General features: G+C 39.6%; 1 protein-coding gene across 6 annotated transcripts in view; it reads left to right on the plus strand.

Annotated features, from left to right (window-relative positions):
* Positions 1–25,039, plus strand: part of LOC132142247 (sorbin and SH3 domain-containing protein 2-like) — a 65,166-nt gene that overhangs the window by 19,949 nt on the left and 20,178 nt on the right. For 3 of the 6 annotated variants that reach the window (XM_059551970.1, XM_059551971.1, XM_059551965.1), the window contains exons 2-6: positions 19,552–19,607; positions 21,581–21,607; positions 21,917–22,041; positions 22,381–22,938; positions 23,859–24,242. In XM_059551970.1, the coding sequence (XP_059407953.1) occupies positions 19,598–19,607; positions 21,581–21,607; positions 21,917–22,041; positions 22,381–22,938; positions 23,859–24,242 (1,104 nt within the window). In that variant the 5' untranslated portion in view covers positions 19,552–19,597. The remainder of the gene's footprint in view (positions 1–19,551; positions 19,608–21,580; positions 21,608–21,916; positions 22,042–22,380; positions 22,939–23,858; positions 24,243–25,039) is intronic. The other 3 variants (XM_059551967.1, XM_059551966.1, XM_059551969.1) reach the window with 3 other exon arrangements.

Consider the following 25,039-nt stretch of genomic DNA (forward strand, 5'->3'; position numbering starts at 1 on the left):
GGGAGCGCGCTGATCACAGCGGGCAGATCGCTCCTCCTCGACCCCGTCCCGGCGCTTAACCGACTGGGGGAAGGCCAAAAGCTACTTTTCCCGTAGCGTCTTAGCTAAGACGCAGTACGAGAGAGCTCTCGTAAGAGAACCATGGTTATAAATGCATTTTACAGTATATGAATGAACCATATAGCTTTACACAGATTTTTGCATAAAGTCTAAAAACATTCTCATCTAGCTTATAACCATTAAAAAAAACAAATTATATAAAAGATTTATTTGATTTTAAACTAAAATATGCAAGTTTAAACTAAATATCAATAAAAATGTCCTTATATTGTACATTGCATAAACTATAAGCATCACAACCTTAAATAGACAAATACGTTATATTACAGTAAGTGTCATTTTGCAGGCACATTAATCATTTTGGGGCACTTTTTTTTTTTTGTACAGTCCATTTGCCATCTCCGTCAACTAGTGCTGCCATAGGGCAAATGGCAATCCAGTAGCAGTGACTGCTGTATCGACCCACAGATATATGATTATACATGTGTTTACTCAACAGCAATGCATTTTATAACCTCTCACTTGCTGTGTCAAGAATGTTTAGCTGGTATTTTGTGATAATGGATTGGGTGTTGAGATGGGTAACCAAAGGTAATGTCTATCCATTCCCTCTTCTGTGAGCTTGTTTAACTGTAGACATTTTGTAGCATATGACCATTTGTTTGAATTGTAGTGTTTATAATACTTTAATCAGGAAATGGAAGATTAATGCATAGCTTGTGATGTTTATTCTGTGTAATAATATCATGTTATCTGGTGAATTAATGATGTAAATGTAATAACATAAATCAGTGGAGTAGGATCAGCTTTCTTTTTACCCATACTTTGTATTTGTTTTTTAAGTGTGATCTTTTCTCTAGAACAGCTCTCATATTTGTATTGTTCCTGACTGTAGTTTTAGCAGGCCGTTGCATCAGAGGTCATGTCATACATCACAGAATTGTTCATCAGCAGACAGCACTTTGATGTTTATTTGTTTATTTGTTTATTTAAAAGGATCCCCATTAGCTGATGCCAAGACGACAGCTAGTCTTCCTGGGGTCCAAACATTACATACAAACCCCATATTTACAATCACAATTACTCCCAAATATATCATATGTAAATACACATAAAAAAAAAAGAAAAAAAAAAAAAAACAATACAAAAAAAACTAATTAATATAATAATAAAATAATGAAAACACCATAGCACATAATACAACCTCACTCAACCAATCCAGACAATATTATGTTGTTGAAAACAAATACAGTCTTAGTCTTTTTTTTAAAACCAGTTTTTCCCTTGATTTCACGAACCCCAACTGGAAGATTGTTCCAAAACACAATTGACCTATAAAACACAGTCCTCTTCATAGAGTCAGATTTAGTTAGGGGTAAAGAAATCTGTCGACTATTCGCCCCTCTTGTGTAATGTGAATGCATATCTGAAGAGTAAATTATATTATCATAAAGAAATTTAGGAGTCCGAGTATTAATAATTCTATGAAGGTATACTAATATTATCAGATAGTCTATGCTTGACCATCAGCCAAGCAAGATGTTCATGCATCTCTGCAACACTAGTTCTCGAAGAACAACTAAGAACCAGTCTTGTAGCCTTGTTTTGAGCCACTTGTAATTTTTTTAAATGACTGCTTGATGCAGCAGACCATACAACAGAACAGTAATCCAAATGACACAAAACCAATGTACAAACAACACGACTAAACAGCTGTGAATTTAGAAACTGTGCACATTTACGCATAACTGCAACAGCTCTACCCATTTTAGCAACCACTGTGTTAATGTGATCAGAACATGACAATGTGGAATCAAGCCAAAGTCTAAGAAGCTTCACCTTTTTTACTTGCTGTATATTTTGACAATTTACTTGTATATTAATTTTAGGATTATCAGATAATCTATACTTAGAACCAAATATTATACTCATAGTTTTTGAAATATTTAGAACAAGTTTATTTGTTTTGATCCAGTTATACAGTTTGAAAATATCACAAGACAGAACCTGATTAAGCTCTGAACATGTAGGGGCTGCATAATAAAGAGTAGTATCATCAGCAAACATAGTCAATGTAGCCTTACTGAGTATATACGGCATATCATTTGTAAAAATTGAAAATAACAAAGGTCCGAGGCAACTTCCTTGAGGAACACCACAATCCAGGGACTTGCTACAAGATAATGCACCATTAAAATAAACTCTTTGCGACCTCTCCGACAAATAGCTCTTAAACCACTTGATTGCTGAGGACATAAAACCATAACTAAAAAGTTTGGAAATCAAAATTTCATGGTCGATCACATCGAAGGCAGCACTGAAGTACAGTAGTAGTGTACCCACTAGCATTGAATTATCAATTGATGTTAGCCAGCATGTGGTTATGTATGTGTCTCTTAAATGCTAGATCAGTAAATAAGGCATGATTATTCATTTCTCAAACTGCCCTGTTGAACATTATGAGTCTCTCTTTGGGACCATCATTTAAATGTGAAGCAAAAAACACTTTAAGGTGCTTTATGGCTTGTTACATTTCCCTAAGGTCATTGAGCTGCTTGAGGTAGATGTGGAGAGGTTAGGTCACTGATTCAGACATGACAGGTGGAACCATGCAGACCCCAGAAGGGAAATTTCTAGCCACTACGGAAGCATGTCTCACTCTCTCTCTCTTTTTCTCTCCAAAGCAGAAACAAAAAGAAACAAAGCAGCGCAAAAAGAACAGTGCCATGCTGACATTTTCTTTGAGTGACGTTTGAAGAAGAGTAGAATTTATATGAAATACAGGACCAAATGCCATTGTCTTTTCAGTGTCTGAGTGCATCTCTTTAAAAACAGATAGAAAACAGGAAAATTTTGCACAATGAGCAGAGCGGCTGTGTACAGTGGTTTTTGGGTCTCGATCTGCTTGGTATTATATATGAGTCAAGGAAAGAGATGTTTTCTGTTCCAAAACCAAGTAAAGCCCCTGTGGATTCAGAATAGTGGCACTTCCCACGCTTCAGATTGATTGTACCAAATGGTACACAGTTTAATTATGCTGCTTCTAAAGATACCTTGTTTTAACCCAATTCTAAGGAAGATTCTAAGACAATCCTAGAATGCATTCCAGTAAGATGAAATGAGATGAGTATGAAGTGAGAGGAATACTGATAATAAAACTTTTTATGCAATACTGAGTAGTATAAATAAAAACAGTTTAGAGTAATTACAAACTGGTCAATCAGTTGTTTCCCATTATTTAAGCTGTACAAAAACAATCTGTTAAACCACTTAATGATGGTTAAAACTGGTTTATTATGTTATTTTAATTTATTTTCGTAATCAAAAACACACTGGTTTGTTGCTTAAATACTTGTACCATTTACTGTCAGGATTGTTGTGAAGGGATGAGGCGAGGACTCAATATGCAGAAGTAATGGGCTTTTTATTAATAATAAAATAACAAAAACAAACAGACCGGCAACTAGACTGGCAAAGCTTGGCAAGGCTGGGCAAGGCTTTGCAGTGAAGGACACAGGGTGTACTTAATTTTATAGCACTTTATAAAATACTGATTGTGTCAAAGCAGCTTTAAAGAGTCAAACAGGAAAATGCTGTGGTAATAATGCAAGAAAAACCATGGTCTTGTGCCAATGGTCATCAAGGTGACCAGGTCTTCACAGGGGATCTGTCTCTGGGGCACATCTAGTTGGCTTGGTCTCCGCTAACATTCAGGGCTGTAGAGGTTGTCTTTAGGTGCTGTTCTGGTCTGTACAGACGGCATCGATCTGGCACAGGACTGCAAACAAAAGGAGAATAAAATAGGGAGCAAACAAGGAGGGCAAAAATGCAGAGCAGGTGGGGAAACTTAATCAGATAACAAGAAAGGTGGGGTCAATACGATAGACATGAGAGCACATGGCACACAGAAACAAACAAGACAAAAGCCATGTGCTCACACAAATACAAGACACGAACACACTGCTAATGAGTACACTCATAAGCCGCAAGTTCACACAAAACATGACAACATGAAAGCACGCAACCGAGGGAAACCTGCGCCAAGACAGTCTTTTTAGAGCTGCTTTTCTGACAAATTCGAAATTGTCTCATATTTGATGACGTTTTGATCACTGATTCTGTTATTTTCTGGTTTGTCTTTGAAATAATCTGTATTGTATAAAGTGCTTCATAAATAAAGGTGACTTGACTGGACTTATAATGGGTAATGAAGTGGAAGTCTCGTGCCTAAAAAAGAAGGTGGATAGCACCATGTTCTTAGCTTAGCGAAATGTTTATTGAATTTTATTGTCAATTATGTAGATTGTAAAGTATCGTAAAGTTGTCGCTTATGAGTTTCGATATAGGATGCTGTTAGAAGGTAGATGCTTAGCTAAGCAGCGAGGAGCTCACTAGTTTTTGCCTGGCTTGGATATTTAAAAACGTCTCAAGGTTACGTATGTAACCCTAGTTCCTTGAAGGAATGAGACGCTGCGTCGAAACGCTTTTGGGGAACGTCCCTGACGAGACCGACTCTGAACATCGTGTGCAATCAGTCCATAAAGGCGTGATGTCACGGGCGGGGTGACGTAGCGACCAGGAAGCTATAAAAGCACGTGCCGTGCAGCTGGCTTCAGCTTCGAGTAGGGAAGCAAGCGCCGGCAGGGGTGCCGGGAGTATGGCTCTGCGACGCAGCGTCTCGTTCCTTCAAGGAACTAGGGTTACATACGTAACCTTGAGACGTTCCTTTTCAGGAACTCGAGCTGCGTCAAAACGCTTTTGGGGAACGATGTGCCCACGCTTCCAAATCCCTGCCTAGTGTGTAGTCAAAAGAGCACAGCTAAGACGAGAGAACAGAAGAGCCCGGCGTGGCTCGCATGTCAAGATCGTAAAATCGGACAAATGTGGAGGGCGTGGACCACCCCGCAGCGTTGCAGATGTCCAAGAGGGACACACCTGCTGAGAAGGCCTTGGAGGGCGCCATACCCCGAGTAGAGTGAGCCTTGGCCCCCAAAGGAGGGGGAAGACCAGAGGACTCATAGGAGACGTTGATAGCCTCGACTATCCAACGACTAAGGGTCTGCTTGGTGGCAGGAGAACCCTTGTTAGAAGGACCGTAGCAAACAAGCAATTGGTCTGATTTTCTCCACAGGGCAGCTCTGTGGACGTATGCGTCCAGTGCTCGCACTGGACACATACAGTTTAGCTTCTCTTGGTCTGGCTCCCGAAAGGGAGGAGGACAGAAGGCCTGCAGTACAATAGGTTGTGGTGTAACAGAGGGAACCTTCGGAACGTAACCCGCTCGAGGGTATAAGAATGCTTTGGCCATACCAGGGGCAAAGTCTAAGTAAGTAGGGGCCACCGAAAGGGCCTGAAGATCTCCAACTCTCTTTAGTAAGGTGATTGCCAGTAACAGGGCAGTTTTAAGTGTCAGATGTCTATCTGAGATATCTTGTATTGGCTCGAATGGAGCTTTACAAAGAGCCTCTAGAACCACAACCAAATCCCAGGGGGGAACACGGGATCGTACTGGAGGTCTCAGCCTCAGCGCACCGCGGAGGAAACGTGTAACTAGGGGGTGTCTACCCACTGACTGACCATTGAAAGGGACATGGAAAGCAGCTATGGCCGCCACGTAAACCTTTAAGGTGGAGTGGGATAACCCTGCAGAGAGCCTGGCTTGTAAAAACTCCAGAACTGTACCAACTGGGCAGTCTGCTGGGTCAAGCTGGCGGTCTCTGCACCATGAAGTGAAGAGCTTCCACTTCAGGGCATACAGTTTCCTCGTAGAGGGAGCTCTGGATTGGAGTAGGGTCTCAACAACCTCGGTTGAGAGACCAGCTGCTAACAGCTGTGCCCCCTCAGGGGCCACACCCACAGCTTCCACAACTCCGGGCGAGGGTGAATTATCGTGCCCTGCGCCTGTGAGAGTAGGTCTGTCCTGATCGGTATCTCCCACGGAGAGCCATCGAGGAGCGAGACTAGATCTGAGAACCATACTCGGCCCGGCCAGAACGGGGCTACTAGTAGTAGACGGGCCCCGTCCCGGCATACTCTCGCCAGAACACCCGGGAGCAGAGCGATAGGGGGAAAAGCGTACAGACGAAGCCTCGGCCAGGTCTGTACCATAGCGTCCAGTCCCAGAGGAGCTGGATGAACTAGAGAGAACCAGAGGGGACATTGCGATGTCTCCTGAGTCGCAAAGAGGTCCACCTGGGCTGTGCCAAATTCTCTCCATATCTGCTTCACCACCTCGAGGTGAAGCATCCATTCCCCGGGCCTCGGCCCCTGTCTCGACAGTATGTCTGCTCCCACATTCAATCTCCCAGGAATATACACTGCTCTGATCGAGAGGAGTTTGCCCTGGGACCACAGAAGGATCTGGTGTGCCAGCTTGTACAAGGGGCGCGAACGCAGACCCCCCTGGTGATTGATATAAGAGACCACTGATGTGTTGTCGGTGCGCACCAACACATGGTGACCTCTCAGGTCTGGGAGGAAATATTTCAATGCTCGATAGACCGCTAGTATCTCTAGGCAATTGATGTGCCATGTTAGATGGCGACCACTCCACAGACCGCGGGCAGGGTGGCCACTCATGACCGCACCCCAACCGGTGAGGGACGCATCTGTTGCTAGCGTTACACGGCGACAAGGAACTCCCAGCACCGGGCCCTGATTCAAGAACCAAGGTTTCCTCCACATGTCTAAGGCACGAAGGCACCGCCGCGTGACCTTGATAACTCGAAGTGGATTTCCCCTCGGGGAAAAACCCTTGGACTTGAGCCACCACTGTAGGGGTCTCATGTGCAGCAGGCCAAAAGGTATCACGTCGGACGCAGCTTCCATCAGCCCTAACAACCTCTGAAATTGTTTGACAGTGAGTGACTGGCCTTCTTTGACTCTCTCAACTGATGTGAGGATCGACTCGATCCGAGCAGGAGACAAGCGTGCCTGCATCGTGGTCGAATTCCACACTACGCCTAGATAGATGGTTCTCTGAACTGGAGAAAGTACACTCTTCTTGGCGTTTAGTCTCAAACCCAGCTCCCCCATGTGTGCGAGTACGACATCTCGATGTCGAGCCGCCATCTGCTCTGATTGAGCTAGGATCAACCAATCGTCGATATAATTTAAGATGCGGATGCCCTGCATACGGAGGGATACCAGAGCCGCATCCATACATTTCGTGAACGTGCGGGGTGAGAGTGCGAGGCCAAAGGGAAGTACTCGATATTGATAAGCTTTGCCCCCGAAAGCGAACCTCAGAAACTTCCTGTGTTGTGGAAGGATGGATATGTGGAAGTATGCGTCTTTGAGATCTATTGTGACAAACCAGTCCTCGGATCTGATTTGAGCAACAACCTGGTTGACAGTGAGCATCTTGAACTTCAGTGACATAACTGAGCGGTTCAGGAGACGTAAGTCTAAGATCGGACGCAACCCCCCATCCTTCTTTGGAACTATGAAATACCGGCTGTAAAATCCGGATTCCCTGTCTAGAGGAGGGACCACCTCGATGGCCTCCTTCCTTAATAGGGTATTCACTTCTTGTTCCATAACCAGAGCCTGCTGGGGGCCGACCACAGTCGGTGTAACCCCGTTGAACTTCGGTGGTGGATGACCGAACTGAATGCAATAGCCTCTTTCTATTGTACGCAGGACCCATTGAGATACATTTGGCAGTAGCTTCCACGCTGCTAAATAATCTACTAAGGGAATCAGTCTCTCGAGACTGACCTCTGGTGTAAGAGGCCCCCGAAGGGGCGGCGAGCATCCCAGCTCCGCTACGCTCACGGGCGGAAGTAACTGGGGGTGGCGCTCGCTGGAGGCCACTGCGCCCTGAAGCTCTGGCAGGGTTGGCAGACCGACCTCCTGAGGGTACTGAGGTGAGACGGGCACCGTATAATGAGGTGAACCGCGCTCTACCCCAGCAGGGGCTACCCTCTGGATCCTGGCGTCAGGATCTTTTCGTCGAGGACTTCCAGGCTTCGATGACAGATCTTAAATCGGTTTTTGCCCTAGAAGCCCCTGACTCAGAGCGTCGTTGCCCTCGGTCCCGACGTGGGGGAGCACGAGTGGCGACGCTCTGCTTTTGCGCTTCCCGGTGTGAGGAGCCGGTATGTGGCGTGGTCATCTCCCGCCCAGATGCACCACGAGAGCGACGAGGGAGGAAACTCTGGAACGCCGCCGCCTGCTTGTGTGCCTCCTGGAACCTGTCGACGACAGTATTAACTGTGTCGCCGAACAGGCCCGAGGCTTGAAGCGTGGCGTCCAGGAGGCAGACCCTGTCTCGTTCTTTAATTTCTGACAGGGTCAGCCACAAATGCCTCTCCGCGGCCACTAAGGCTGCCATAGACCGCCCAATTGCGCGAGCGGTCTCCTTAGTGGCGCGGAGGGAGAGATCAGTGGTCTTTCTGAGTTCTTCAATATCTTCAGACTTAATCCCCTCCCCCTCATAGACATCTCTCAGCAGGTCAGCCTGATAAGCTTGCAGGACTGCCATAGTATGAAGGCACGCCCCAGCCTGACCTGCTGCCACATAACCTTTGCCCACTAGCGATGATGTAACTCGAAGCGGCTTAGTGGGCAATGTCGGAGCCTTTAGAGACGAGGCCGAACCGGGTGACAGATAGCCCGCGAGCGTCTGTTCGACCCGTGGCATCGCTCTATAACCACGCTCTCCCAGCCCCATCACGTTGCCATAATATAGTGAATCAGGGCCAAAGAGGCGGGTCGAATACGGGTGATTCCACGATCTCGATAACTCATCATGGAGATCGGGAAAATACGGAAGGCTCCGACGTGGAGGTGGTTGCTTCGGCCGCAGAAAGCGTTCGTCTAATTTGCTTCTCTGCGGCACAGTCTGTTTCTCAGCAGGCCAGTCGATTTTTAATTTATCTACTGCACGCGTGACCACCTCCAAAAGCTCCTCATACTGGGGCGACAGGGGTGGCGAATCCCCAGCAACAGTCTCCACATCGACCTCCTCGGAGGACGAGAGGTGAAGAGCTGATCCCTCACCCTGGGGGGAAGAAACCGACGAGCGTGCTTCCGAACCCAGGGTTTGGGCGCCGGATCTGGCAGATGAGGAAGGAGATAAGGACTGGCCCGTCTCCATTCCTTCTGACAGATCCACCTGCGAACCCCACGAGTGCAGCAGCCGCTCTGCCTCGGCAGAAGCGGGGCCAACACCGCGAGGAACGCTGGTGAAGGCTCCCTCCTCGAAGAGAGCCCTCCGGGATCGAAGCGTCCGCATTGGCAAACGTTCGCAATGCAGGCAGTCGGCCCCCTCGAGAGCCGACTCAGCGTGCTTCGATCCCAGGCAAGCCACGCACAGCCTGTGTGTATCCCCGCTCGTAATGTAGCGAGGGCAGGGAGGAACACACAATCTGTAACGTGGCTTGGAATCGCCCTTCAAATGTTTGGTCTTTTGCTTTTGCTTAGGCATATTGAGCTGTTTTAGCGATCTTTTTAAGCTAAGGGACAGACAACAATAAATAGGACCAACAGGACAGACTTTTGACATGCACACACAGAGCGCTTGCTAAAAGATTCGAAGCTGAAGCCAGCTGCACGGCACGTGCTTTTATAGCTTCCTGGTCGCTACGTCACCCCGCCCGTTACGTCACGCCTTTCCGATGGACTGATTGCACACGATATTCAGAGTCGGTCTCGTCAGGGACGTTCCCCAAAAGCGTTTAGACGCAGCTCGAGTTCCTGAAAAGGAACTATAATTTTACTGAGTCATTGAATCAAAAATTGAAGAGCAAGTACACTTTGTAATGGAAAATGTTCAGATATGAGTAGTTCAGCACAGTGCACAGTCATATTGCTGCAAAAGCTGCAGTGAGTCTCCAAGAGAGGACTGCAGCATTTCAGTCTGTGATACTGTACAGTATGTAAGATATAAACTGTTCATTCTTTCTTTCTTTCTTGCTTTTTTTCTAGCTTTCTCTTTTTAAATAGATGACAGAATAAAGCCAGTGTTCCTAGAACAGAACACAAAAAGTCAGCCTGCAGTTTAGACCAGAGATGTCAGACGAAACCAAAGGACTTTCTGAATAAATCTTTTTAAAAACTGCCCATAATTATTTCATTGTATGAATATAAACTGTCTAACTGGAACATCAGTATGACTTCATCACCCCTAAAGTACATAGAAAGTAAGATCTCTGATTGCATTACACACACACACACACACACACTCACACACACACACACACACACACACACACACACACATGCATACCTGCATTCTGCATCTAATACATCTCATTATCTCCCGGTAACAGATGAAATTCTCTACAGTTTTTAATGATTAATCTAAAAGGTACAGTAGCAGATCCATGCAGCTCTGATATTATAGCTTTGATCTAGCTTGTTATTTGACTTTCTCTGTATTTGTGTGTTAGAGATAAAGTAGATGGAAAGCGAGAGCGAGGGGATGTGTATAACGGCTCTTTGTGTGTATTTTCCCTCTCTTCCTCATTCCTGTGTTTGTGTGTGATTTGTTTAAGCTCACTAGCTCTCACCACAACAAAGGCATCAAAAGGAAACTGTGAGTTTGAGTTTCAGTGGTCTGGGAATACTTGAAAACCTTGCTAAACAGGGCATGCAGACACACACACACACACACACACACAAACACAGTAAATACACTTAGTGGCCTGAATGAGGACAAACAATTGAGTTCTATTGTTTTATTTGGCCATTTATAAATACTGAAGACTAACACAAATACTCATACACTAAGAGACAAACATTATTTTTTTTACACACAGCAACAAAACATGAAGTACATTTTAATGCTGGCAATTGTTGAGCTATTTAACACTTCATGTTAATAATAATAATGTGTCTTGATCACTAAATAAGAATATTAAAACAGAAAACTATTATTTATAATAATATTTAATCAATTTATTATTATTATTTATTTATTCATTCATTTATTTTGACAAATAAATACAGCCTTGTTGAGCATAAGTGACTTTCATAAACATTAAATAATCTTACCAACCCGACTGATTATATATAATCACATGAACCAAAAGAATGCCCTTCAAACACTTATAAAAGTGTATTTTTGTAGATGACTGGGCATGCTTTTCAGGAAGGATAGCAGTGCAAGTCTTTATTTTTAGACTCATCGTATCAGTGGAATTTGCACTGGAGTGGAGGGGTGACGTTATTCACAGACTGAAGTATGATGGATGGATTGCAGGTGATTCTGTTCAGGCCCTTTCCCTGTGACTGAGGTTAAGTGTGTGATGTGGTCCGTGCCATGCCATCCAATGACTTTCCCATCTGAAGTATAATGCACTCTATTTTGAGCCTTTTAAAGTCATATTATAATGAACTCCTTAACGAGCAAAGGAAATATAATAAATAACAAAGAAATAATCATATATATCAATGTGTGTGCATTTTAGCAGATTTAAGACATTGATTGCATGTCTTAAAATGATTGAGATTTATCAACAATGCACACATGTGCTGCACGAGTCTGTGTAGTGTTCTGTTTATGTCTGCTGGTAAATCTGTGTGTGAAAAGAGACATTGTTCATGTTCCTTTAATGAGCCAAACTCTTATTGTCTGTAAGGATCACACAAACCACAGCAATTAGTCCAATTAGCACTGAGGCCTAATAAAGCTTTGGCTGCAATGTATGTGTGTGGGGAACTGCTCTTCGCTGCCCTGAAGGAACTCATTCATCTTACATAATACTGCATGTCAGAGGCTCTCACAGAATTTTTCATTTCTCTGTCCTTGCGATTTCTTTTGTTTAATCGCCTTTCTGTCTCTCTCCCTGTTTTCATCCTCTTCATATTCTGCTTAAGCATATTCATTATTTTTCCTTTACGACAACCACATAATACAATTGAGCAAATTTTTCATTTCACCATATTCGATTTATCACAGCTCAGGGCTATTACTTATTTATTTGACTCCTATTTCTATGTATGACATGCTTATGTTGTGCCCAAGCACCCTAATTTCCCTTTTCTTCAAATCATTACTTTTTTTCCCTGGGCATGAATATGTTGTGGGCTCTGTGAGTGGTAACAGGTTATCATGAGGAATATGCCATCAGGCCCTTGTGCTCTGTAGAGATGCTGCATTACATAATCAAATCATCCAACAGTACAGTGGCTTCAAAAGTCTTGCTCTTTAATTCAGTGGCTTCAAACATCCAAGAAATACATCCCATATCTGTATGTATATGAGTTTGTTTCTTTAGCAGAATGGAATAATTTACAGATCTCATAAACTTATATCTTATTCACAATAGAATAACATATCAAATGTTGAAAGTGAGACATTTTGAGATGTCATGCCAAATTTTGGATTTTATGAGAGCTAAACATTCCAAAAAAGTTGGGACAGGTTGCAATATATGGAGCCAAAAGAGTATCAATAAAGATAAATGCACACACTACATTCACATATGCACACATAGGATTCATACATGCACACACATAATTCATAAATACACACACAGGATACACAAATGCACACACAAAATTTAAAAAGCACAGAAGATTCACAAATGCATACAAAATTCAGAAATGCACACAAAATTCAGAAATACACACACAATTCAGAAATGCAAACAACATTTACAAATGCGCTCAAGATTCACAAATGCACAGGACAAGATTCAGACATGTATTTCTGATGCACACACACATATATCTTGATTAACAAACTGCTTGCGGTCTGTGAACTTCACTGCATTTGTGTGTGAATTTTGAGACTCCCCTGACTTGGCTCGACACACAAATGCCTTTTTTTAAACAGGGAATGATCTGCAACCAATCAGATATCTCCCTTGTTTTAGCCAATCACAAGAATGCACCCCATCTGGGGGATTGTTTACTTACAATCAGCTGGTAAGCAGCTGGTAACCAGCCAAAGTCTCTCAAATTCCTTATAGCAACTCCTGACACAACGTTTTTAAGTATGAGGCTTTGACAAATACCCCACAAAATTGTACCAAGCAAATATCTTGGCACTGTTTCAGAAGCTTGTTCCCAAGAAAAAAACTAAACGAATTCTTCCTTATTTGGTTGGGTCTTGTGTTCGGAAGGGACTCAAGAGACTTGCTGTGTCTGCGTTCAGATTTATGTTGGACATCTGGCTTGAAATTCTGTAGGAAGGATACAGTTGCTGCCCTCAGAATTGAACTCAATTTTTATTGAAGTGGTATGTGTTTGGCTGCTCAACGCCAAAACTGATGTGAAAATAAATGTAATGTAACTCACATCCAGGAATAGCTGTGTGTTCCTAACTTATCAAATAGTGAAAACTTTAGAGATAGGTGAGTCTGGTAGTTAAAACAGTTTATCTACTGCTCTTTTCTTGTACAGCTTTAAATAGGGGCATACACACTCACATACACGCATATATATATATATATATATATATATATATATATATATATATATATATATGTGTGTGTGTGTGTATATATATGTATATATATATATATATATATATATGTACATGCACACATAATCTGAAGTGGTGACAGTCTGTAAGTGATGACATGTTGTAATCTTTACTCTTTTAAAAAAAAAGTCACTTTTTCTCAATCTCTGTCACATATATTCTTAAAGGTCTTCTCTTTACATGTACCTCACTGCAAACCCGCATTTACTTCAGCAGTATTATTGTCTCGTTTTCCAGTAATATATAAATAAATTCCTGAAACAAGATGCACATACTTGAGAAGCAAATCTGTGTGAAATAATATGTATATTACTGAACATACTAATTTAGTTATTTTTAATTCCAAGTTTTTTTCCCTTGTTTTAAACCTAAAGCTCATTAATTTTGCTAGATGTATTTAAAAAGCATTAAAATAGTATAAGAAAAATCAAGTCAAAGAGACTGAAAAAAGTATATATATACAGTATACTGCATGTACATACAATGAATAGATGTGTCTTTCTATGTTAAGCTATTTATTGGATTTATTTATTTTGTCTTTGTGTATGTGTGGTTTCCCATGATTCTTTGAGAATACGAGTAAAACACATGGGCTGACTGTCATATGTTTTATGATGGTTTATTTCGGCATGCAAAATCTCTTTGTGGTTGTGGCTTTCACCAGTGTAGGTTTTTCTATCTATGTCACAGTAGCAGAAATCTGGATCATGATCCAATCATATAGGTTAAAATAATATGAGGCAGGCAGCACCGAACTGAATTAAGCTTGACTGATGGAGCTCTGCTTTATTTCACAGCGTTATTGCTTTCTTCATGTAACCATACTGCCCTGTGTCACACAGTTAACCACATAATCTACTGCATTCTACCGTAAACCACATTGTCCTTTAAAAAAGGAAATAAATAATAAATCACTCTGCAGTACTGGAGCACTGCCAGCAAGACTACTTTCCAGAATCATTTTGTGGATTTGCTCTAACATTAATGTTTGATGATGGCTCAATTTCAGTCACAATGAAATAATTCTGGTGAAGTCAAAAGTAAGTCAGTATTCTATGTACAAGACAATATTATGAGCACATTGTTCATATCCTGCCTCTAAATCTTTATTAAACAATAAACATTGTCAATGGCATTCACTGTTTGATCACCTGTAGCTTCTCCCATAATTATGGGAGGATAAATTAATATTTCTATGGATTTCAGGACTATTTGATGAATAGAAAGTTCAAAACAACAGCATTTATTTGAATTCGAGATGCTATGTAACATTATAAATGTCTTTACTCTCACTTTTGATCTATTTAGTTCACCCTTGCTTAATAAAAGTTTTAATTTCTTAAAAAAAACAAAAACAAAGAATAATAATAAACTATCTTACTGACCTCAAACACATTCCATTCCTGCTTCCTTTAGCATTTAGCATTGGGTTCATTTAAAAAACAAAACAAAAAAAAAACAAAAAAACACTGCTTTTACTGCTTTTGCGTAAACTCAGTTAAAAGAACTTGATTAGTTCAAAACATTAGCCAAGTTTACTTGCTGTGTACTGTGCCAGATGCTTCACTGCACTAATAGGAAGTGGAAAGTGATTTGTGGCGTTACGAATAAAGCACTAATGAATCAGCGTCTTTGACAGAGGGAGGCAGAGAGTCTGTGGTTTGGGCAGGGACAGAGTAAGCAGGAGCGTAAGGGATTTATACAAAACTTTTAGATGCACAGACATTCATTTGGGCATCCAATAGAACACTAATGACAACTTTTGTATAACTTCAGAAACCCACACAGCCTCCACATCTCTCTAATGGCACAAACACACTTATAGCTTCCTCCTCTCACTTCCACTAGCTTTAGACAGAATAGCTAATCAGGCTGAACATCAACATTCATTTTGTTGTTCCAGCTCAAGCTGGAAGCTGTTGTCCTCCCGTTTTGTAGATTATATCATCAAGTTATGCAGCGTTGATTTATTTAGCTGACTTGGATTCTCTGGCTTCTTTGAATCTGTCATGGTGGTTTAAAATTTTCCAAATAAAATTCTTTGGCAGATGATGTTGGCCTATTCAGAGTGATTTTAATTATACTTACAAGACAAACACACATTCACTCGTACACACAGCATATTTGTAATATATCAACATTCTACATTTAACTCAGCAGCTGTTATATATGGGATATAAAATGACCTTATTACACAGACATGTTCTCTGCCACCATATAATGATTAAGTGTCACTGCTTATTAAGAGCAATTTTTTACTGTAGCCTACCTCCCAACAAAATATAATCAATTGAGACCATGTTTGCTTAAGTACAAAACAGTCATGAAGCTGTTTCTATTAAGAATAACAAGGTTTAATAGGTGCTTAGAAATACTTAGACATACTATTAAATAACAGATACAGGCTTAATGGAATAATACACTCAAAATGAATGTGAAATAAAATTGAATTATTTCAGCTCTTTCCATATGCAAGGATACAATACAATATTGGATTCCATTGACTTACATTCAAATTGTGTAGATGTATACATAGCAAATAAATCTGAAGTGCTGTCAGATGTGAAATATGTTCTGGCATGTGGTGCATATTGATGTTCTCATGGTTGTCGGAACCCCTCTGAATCAGCTGTCAGATCATTTTCCCACAGACACACATTATTCATGACCACAGATTGTTTTTGAGAACTATGCAAGAACTTTATGATGGATTTCACGATGTGAGATTATGTATACTCCCTCATCTAATATAGCTGTAGTACTGCTTCCTATACTTTACTCCTTCAAAAAACGAGAAGAGAGTGTCTCTACTTTTAGTAAGCATTACTTTGATTAAAACTGACAGTAAAGAAATTCCTAATGTTACAAAAGATTTCTATTTTAAATAATTGCTGTTGTTTTGAACTTTATATTCATCAAAGTATAAAAGAGAAGAAGAAAAAACGTTTCAGTTTCCACATGAATATTAGGCAGCATAACAGTTTTCAACATTGATAATAATAAGAAATGTTTCTTAAGCAGTAAATCGGCATATTAGAATGATTTCTGAAGGATCACGTGACACTGAAATCTGTAATGATGCTGAAATTTAGCTTTGCATCACAGTAATAAATTACATTTTAAAATATATTAGAATAGAAAACAGTTGTTGTAATATTTCACAATGTGTTTTCGTTCATATAAATGCAGCCATGGTGAGCATGGCAGACTCTCAAAACATTGAAAAATCTTACCGATCCCAAACTCTTGAACAATAGTGTGTGTTTCTCATACAGCTGTTGTGATGCCTCTGGTCTGCCCATTGAAATAGTCCATTTAAGAGACCACAAATGACTGTGTTACCACTGTCCCATGGTTAAAAAATGTCTCAATTAACAATTTGAAGTGTGAAAGACCATATATGTGCAAGGAAATGGCTAAGAACAACTTTATTAGTCATGTCATGAAAACTGCAAGCTAGCACTCAGAACTACTAACAAAATCTGTACTGAGCTGACTGGCTATTTATGCCACAAATCTGTCTGTTCCAGCTGAGCCCTGTCAAACAATGGAGAATTACAGTATTAATGGGGAAGTGTATAGCCTAGGCAGCTAGTCCATTACATAACGGAAATGCCAGCTTAATTGCCTGTTAACACAAGCTGCAGATGGCACCGAATGTTTGTCACACTCAAGTGCACCCAGAGGGCTTTGCACTAATATTGCCAGTAACTAATCAGGCGCTTGAAGCTGTAGCTGTGGATCAGGATACTGTAAAACATTTTAAGGTTGGATGGACAGGACTTGATTTTATTCAGGAATTGGATTGCAAAAAGGTTGGAATTACATACACCATAATGAAGCCAAATGGATGAGTTGAAAAATAAGGAAAATTAAGGAAAGGAAAAGGGTAAAGAAAGTTATTTGTTAGAGGGTCATGAAAAAATAATCTTGTTTTGATTTGAATTAAGATTATGTTTCTTACCGCATTGGCAGATATTTTTTCTTAAGCAAAAACTAGTACATTTTTAGATTTTTTTTTTTTTTTTTTTACATTTAGAAAACAAGACTTTATATTGCTCCTCAAGTAAATTCATCTTGATTCAAGAATATTTAACAAGACAAAAATATCTAAGTAAGAAAATAATTTTTTCACGGTGTTGATTCATGAGTTTCAGCCTGTCGGCGATGGTATTGCAGGTGGGCTGCCAATTACTATTAAAATAAATAATAATATTGTTCATATATGTAAAAAATGTCTGTCATAACATAATAACATCATTTCATATATAGAATTAAATAGGAAGAAAAATTATATTAAACTGTAACTATGCTTCCACTATTCAAGCTCGCTGATTGGTTTAAGATTGGTTTAAGAATAAACCATCAATTTATCTTAGATACAGAACAACAGCAGTTGTGCTAAGCGGTGCCAGCCCGAGTTATTTTCTGTTCATTGCCAGTTCATTCAATAAAGACAGTTAACATCTAGCTTCTGAGTACTAAGTTATTAACCCAACAATAGCGGGGTCAGTTAATTTTTTTGCAGTGGGCCGCGGAAACATGTGTGTTTGGTTGTGTGGGCCACAGGTTGAAAAAGGTTGGGAACCAGTGATCTAGAATATGAGTTTTCTGAAATATGCAACACAGTCTCAAGAGATATTGTATCTGTTTTACATGTACAAATAAGGTAGTACAAATTATTAAGAATTCTGCACCAATTCACCAAAATGTAAAATAGTGTATTGAAAATAAGATAGTTTGGTAATAAATTACTAAACTGGTTCTGGATAGCGCAGATGATCCTTAAATAGTCTGTGTTTTGTTTCCTTTTCTTGATGATCCAGAGACTCATTCTTTTTAAAGATGCTACAGACTATTATTAGTGCTTTTAGTGTCTTTATTTAGGGTTCAACAACTTGGGGAGGAACCTTCATGGCATTAGCTGGATCACACAGAGAGTGTTCTTCGACTTCCTGCTTTGGTTCAAGATAGGAGACAATTGAAAAATACATAGACACTTAGTGACTGTATTAAGAAGTGCTTTAGGCAATCTATAACCTGACGACTTGTCGGCTACATCTAACCAGTATCATAATAGTTTTATTTATTATGGTGAGTTTAAAACTTAATTGATTTTACTGTGGAATCATGGGTCACATTAGGCCCACAATGGGGCCATTGCTCAAGTTACTAAGACTCAAATAGTGTTGACAGCCTTTTCACTCCCTGAGTGTAACTCGTTTCTCTTGGCAAGTTATAAATCTGTCAGTGGCAGTGGGATATCTGACAACTGCATCTTATTTTTATGTCTAAATGCTCTCTCTCTTGTTCTCTCTGTCTGTCTTTAATCCATTATGTCTGCTTCCTGTTATCCTCAGTGAACACGCTATTGTTGCTATTTTGAAGTGGAGCAACATTATCATAACATTATCTTGACATAATTTAAAATCTGTTATCTTGTTAACATGTCTATTGGGTAACATTATTTAGTATTCATGTGAGGCAGATACAAATGCTATGATTAGATTCCACCACACAGATTCCACACCTCGTGCTTCATGTTTGGAAATACTGATAGTGACTAGAGAGAGAAAATGTGTATAATGCACAGTAAAATTAACACATAGCATGCACATCGAGTGTACTCCTGGAGTCCAGACTGTCTGGTGTCACACACACACACACACACTCTCACACACACACACACACTCGCGGGCGCGCACACCGACACACACTGACGCCACAGTTTCTAGCGGTTGTCTGTCATGGATCCATATTAAGGTCTGTGTCGCCATTTGATACACAATAAACATGTTTAAAACAGAATATCCTCTATATCTGTCACTCTGAATAAGTATAACCTGTTCTAGTCATAACTGTCGAAATGCTAGATAAAAATATGCAGTTGCTAAACAGTTTAGGCACTTAAACAGGCAGTTTTAGGCATTAAACAACATAGACAGCTCATGCTAATAAATTAGCTTTCTAATACATACTTTTAGCATCTATTTACGTGTGTAGGTGTAGATGAATAAATTTTGAGATTATTAAGAATAGTATGATGTATTTTACAGGTGAAAGTGTCCTTCTTCAGAACACAGTTCAGTGGAGATCTTCATCATGAACACAGGTAAATCTATTATTAAAATACCTGTGTAAGTTTTTAGCCACTAATGCAACAAAACAGCTACTGTGCATTTTTAAGAAACTTGTGTAAAAATGTTTACAATGTAACATTTTGTGTCAAGGAAGAGGTGCAGTAAGTGGTCCCACAATAAAAGGCCAAACCAAATGCATTGCATTGTGGGATATATTCCACACAGTAAGCTTTCTTCTGCTCATTACTACTGATCATTTGGGAAAATAAAGTAATATTATTGGTCCGAAATCTGGCATATTTCATATAAAATGTGTTCACATCATGCCTGGTTTGGAAACATTGTCTTTATAAGTCATCTTTCCCAGAATGCTTTGCAAATAATTTCCTACACAAGTTGTACGCTGATCTATAAAGGAAGACTAACTTTTAATTGCTATAACACAATACCATTCAAAGGTTTAGGGTGAGTAAGTTTTTTATGTTTTTTTTTTCTTATGTTCTCCAATTACATTTATTAGATCAAAAATACAGTGAAAACCATAATAGCATTTAATACAATTATAATTAGCTGTTCTTTTTTACATATTTCAATTTCATATTTTTCTAAAATGTAATTTATTCTTATAATTGCAAAGTTGAATTATTATTATTAAGTCTTTAGTGTTGCATGACCCTTCAGAACTTTCTCTCATATCCCGGTTTGGTGCTCAAGTAACATATTTTTTAATTATTATAAAAATACAAATCTTAAAAAAAAAAATTCTAACTCATCCCAAACTGTAATGTTCATCATTGAATTTTATTTATTTATTTATTTTTTGCATCTTTTTTTGCATAATCTTTTGGTGCAATAATGTTGCATTGACAATGCATGTGCTTTGCTCTCTGTTTGTTTTGCATGTGGGCTTCTGTGTGTGCGTGTGCAAACAAACATACTCCAGATAGCGGAGGACGTGCTCATAAAAGAGCATCCCTGTCGCTCAATCTCTGGCCTGTGAAGAGGGTCCAGAGCTCACCCAACCTGTACACAGCAGCTGCAGGTATCAGTGATGGAGCAGGGCTGTCTAATAGACACAGAGTTTTTAGAATGTCTTATCTCCGTTTGCTTACTGTTGTTTCATCTGCCTTCATTATTTAAATAGGTTTTCTCCCCCGTGCTCTTTTTATATGTGCTTGTTTTACGTTTTTATGTTCACAACATCTGTTTTGTTCCATGTCTTGCTGCATTTGTCTACATTATCCTTTTTGTGTCTCCTTAGCTCTGTGTTGTCAGTGTTACAATTTTAAAGGAATAATTCGGTTGTTCTGTGTGATTGAATTATTTTTTTGAGGCCAGTTCTTTGTTGCCTCTATAACATGTTTCACTTTATATTACACATGCAGATGACGGCCATTGCAGTGCTGAAAGCATAGCATGTGTTCATGTATATTTGCAAAATACAGGACCAGAATTAATTGTAAAATGCATTTATTTATGATTTTGTTAAAGATTTAAGTTTTTGTTCTTCCACTCTTCAGGTTAAGATATGTTGTAGTTTTAATCATCATTATGAGTGAGAGGAGTAGGTGTTTCATACTTTGGGTCATCTTACTTGCTGTCTCTCTCTCTCTCTCTCAGTTGTGTTCAACCAAAGCTTCTGCTCTTTAACCTACGGTTCTCTGTAATTCTGCATCTCTCTTTTCAATCCCATATTGTGGCCATCATGCACATCATTTTGGAGGGGGCACCAATAACAGGACTGGCTCAGAGGGAAAAAAGTTTTATAACAAAAAGTCCAAATATAGAAGTAACATAGGAGCATTAAAAACTAAGCCATGTTCTCCCTTAATTTCAATGGGTATGACCCTTCAGCATGTTTTGTGTCATATTTGTCTTGGTTTTCTGTGGCCATTAGTGTTATGATATTAACAGCATTTTTGCAGCTCCTCTTCCGAATTGTTAGCTCACTTATGTAATTTTTACAATATTGTGTTTATATTAATAGAGCTTTATTTTTCCACAGGTAGTGATTCCCAGTCTTCAGATTCAGGCAAGTGTTTGTTGGATGTCCATGTGACTCTGTTTTCATCGGTGTGTTTATATAAATATTCATGTGTACTGTTCAGTGAATACATGAAGTATGGACACTTAAGACAATATTTACTGCATGTATAAGTGTTTTAGTGTTATGTTGTTATTTATGTTGTTTTAAGGTTACTTTTTTTTTAAATGAATAATTTGATTTGATTTGATTTTATATGAGCTTTTTTCACTTAGATTTAGTTTTAGTTAACAATAACTATAATAATTTGTGTGTGTGTGTGTGTTTGTATTTATTTATTTATTTATTTGTGTGTAGATGCCTGGCGTTCACGTAGTGTGTCTGAAGGGTTAAGGAATGGAGATGCCAGTAGCTCGTCCTTGACTGCTAAAGGCTTCCGCAGCGTTAGACCGAACCTACAAGATAAGAAATCTCCCACAACGGTACATATGTATTCATTATACAATTAAAATTAAATGTTTTTAATAAAAAAGCTCATAAGTCTTACTACTGTTACATTTTGTACACTCTTCATTTTTTTTCCCAACTACAAACGATCCTCTTCTTTCATGTTATGCGTTGCTTCAAAATGATATTGCATCAAAAATTATTTGGGATTAATATTCGTCATGTTCTTTTTCCAATATGATAACTTCTTTCTAGAGGCTTCAAATGAAGTGAGATTTTCTTGACCCCTGAAGTAGTAAAATGAAAATTTCTCTGAGAAAATGTACTTTATTTGAACTGACTTTATATATTTGAATTGACCTTTTCTCTGACAGGTCCCTTTGCCTCCCCCTCGGAGAGAGAGCTATCACATGACCCCTAACCCCCCATCTTACAGTTCCCTTGCAATGCTGTCAGATGCCTTCCTGTCTCCCCCACAGAGTCATGATATCATTCCCACAGGTTCTTACACCTCCTCATACTCATACTCTAAGACCACCCAAACCTCCACTAACCCCTCACTGGAGGATCCCCCCTTGTCCCAACAAGCTCATGCTAACAGTTTTATCACTCAGGTTCTGGGAAACAAATGGTCATCTTCGAAATTAACCACTGACCAACTAAATACAGCACCTAACAAGACAAACGTGATAAAAATTGACCCTAAGTCTAAAACTAACCCAAAAAGTACAACTGCTCCCCCAGCTCAAGGCCCCACTGCAACTTCTGAAACACACTTAGCTTCTCTCTCCATCCAGTTAGATCCTCGCAGTCCAAAACCCCAAGCAGAGACCCAGTCAGGGCCTAAATCTGAATCCAGGAAAAACGCAGTGGACCTCGCTGACCCTATCCGAGCCCCTGTCGTACCACCAAGACCAGCGAGCAGTTTGGTGGTATTACTGTCATTTATTTACAGTGATAATGTACACTCATACTACTGGTCAAAGGTTTGGAATAATTATGATGTTTTCATATTTTTGAAAGATGTATGCTCACCAAGGATGCATGTATTAAAATGAAAAATACATTAGAAACAGTAATATTGTGAAATATTATTACAATTTAAAAGAGCTGATTTCAGCAAAATTATTCCAATGATATCGTTTCTCTTTGTCTTTATCGTTATAGTTGTGGTGTGGACTCTGCTATTCTTTAATATTGAGAACGATTTTTAGAACTATATCTTTATCGTTATCTTTATAGTTACCGTCCTTGGTGTGAACAGGCCTTTACTGTCACTTTTGATCAATTTAATGGATTCTTTCTAAATCGTTTTTTTTTTTATTACTTACCCCAAACTATGGAATAAAATATATCATGGTTTCCACAAAAAATATTAAGCAGCACTCACTGTTTTCAGCAATGATAATAATAATAAGAAATGTTTCTTGAGCACCAAATAAGCATATTTTATTATGTTAATGGTTTCTGAAATATATAGTATATTAAAACATAAAAGTTATTTTAAATGTAATTATATTTTGATAGTATTAATGTTTTTACAGTTTTTCTCATCCAATAATTGCAGCCTTGGTGAAATCTTATTTATTCCAGACTTTTAGAAATTTTCGTATCTCTTTCTTAAACTAACTGAGTGTAACCCATCTAGCACTCATTCACCCTCGTCTGATGGAAAAGAGTGAACGTACACAGACATGTTTTCAGCCAAGTACCTTTTATTCCTTCCCACATAGTCACCTGTTCTTCTTCGCTCAACATGGTTCAATCTGCCTGTGCTCACCAGCTTTGCTTTGTGTTCACTTTATTATCTTGTCTTCCTTCCCTTTTATTCCCTCCCACCCACCTCCATCAGCGTGAGTTTTCTCCTGTAAGAGGGAGCATCGGCCCGCTCTCTTCTGGACCACCTTCCCCAGACCCAGCTCGTCAGTCACCGTATAGCCGGGCCAGTCAGGATTCCCCTGACTTCTTTTCAGGGCTATTGCCCAAAGCCTTCTCACTGACACCTTTCGCCCCTCTGGAATGTTCCGGGCTAATGTCAGCCTCCCCTGCCCCATCACCAGTAACTGTGTCAGCACTGAGTTATTATTCATCATCCACGGTTGGGCTGGAAGAGCTGAGGATCTGCGGCATGGACTCCTCCCCTGCGGCCACGCCCACCCCATCCCCCACACTCAGCCACGCCTCCAATACCACTGACGAGCTTCCTGCCGCCCTGTCAGCTGCCACGGGCACTAACGTAACTATCACGCTCGACTGGCACACCTCACCTCAGTCTGGTGTCATGTTTGTTTGAGTCTACTCTTGTTTATATGTCCTCACTAGTTTTTCAGTGCTGTTGAATGTCTAACTTTGAATCACATGCTATAATGCATCAGCTTACAGCAGGTGGCTGCATTGTCTTTTGTATTTTTATGTTTAATTTTCTCTCAAGGTATGCAGCTTTTCATTGTGTGCTATGTATGCTGTTTCCCATTTAAAGTCAACATAATATGACATGTTTTAAAGTGAATGTAGAACTGTAGAATGTGACCTTATTTTATTCATTGGGAATTAAAATGGAGCCATAATTGCTATAATGGAGCCAGACCTAAATGCAAGTTTAGGAAGAAGATGAAAAATATTATGTACAGTAGATATCTCAAACTTCTGTATACAAATGGCATATAATGGTAAAAAAATATATATAATTTGCTATTACTGCTGTAATGTTTATTAATATAGAAATGTTTACTACTGTTCTAAAGATTTGAGTCAGAGTAAGATCTTTTGTGTTTTTAAAAGAAGATCCTTACATGCAAGACTGCATTTATTAGATCAAAAATAGTCAACAACAGTAAGTAATATTGTAAAATACTATTACAGTTATTGTTTTTTATTTTAATATATAAACAATAAAACAATAAACACGATCCTTCAGAAATCATTCTAATATGCTGATTTGGCATATTTGGCAAGATTATACACATTTCTTTGGAGTAATTTCCACTAATGAATTGTCCAGGAATGTGTTTGAAAAAGGGTTCAGTTGAATTT

Source organism: Carassius carassius, chromosome 6, assembly GCF_963082965.1.
Source record: "Carassius carassius chromosome 6, fCarCar2.1, whole genome shotgun sequence".
NCBI lineage: Eukaryota > Metazoa > Chordata > Actinopteri > Cypriniformes > Cyprinidae > Carassius > Carassius carassius.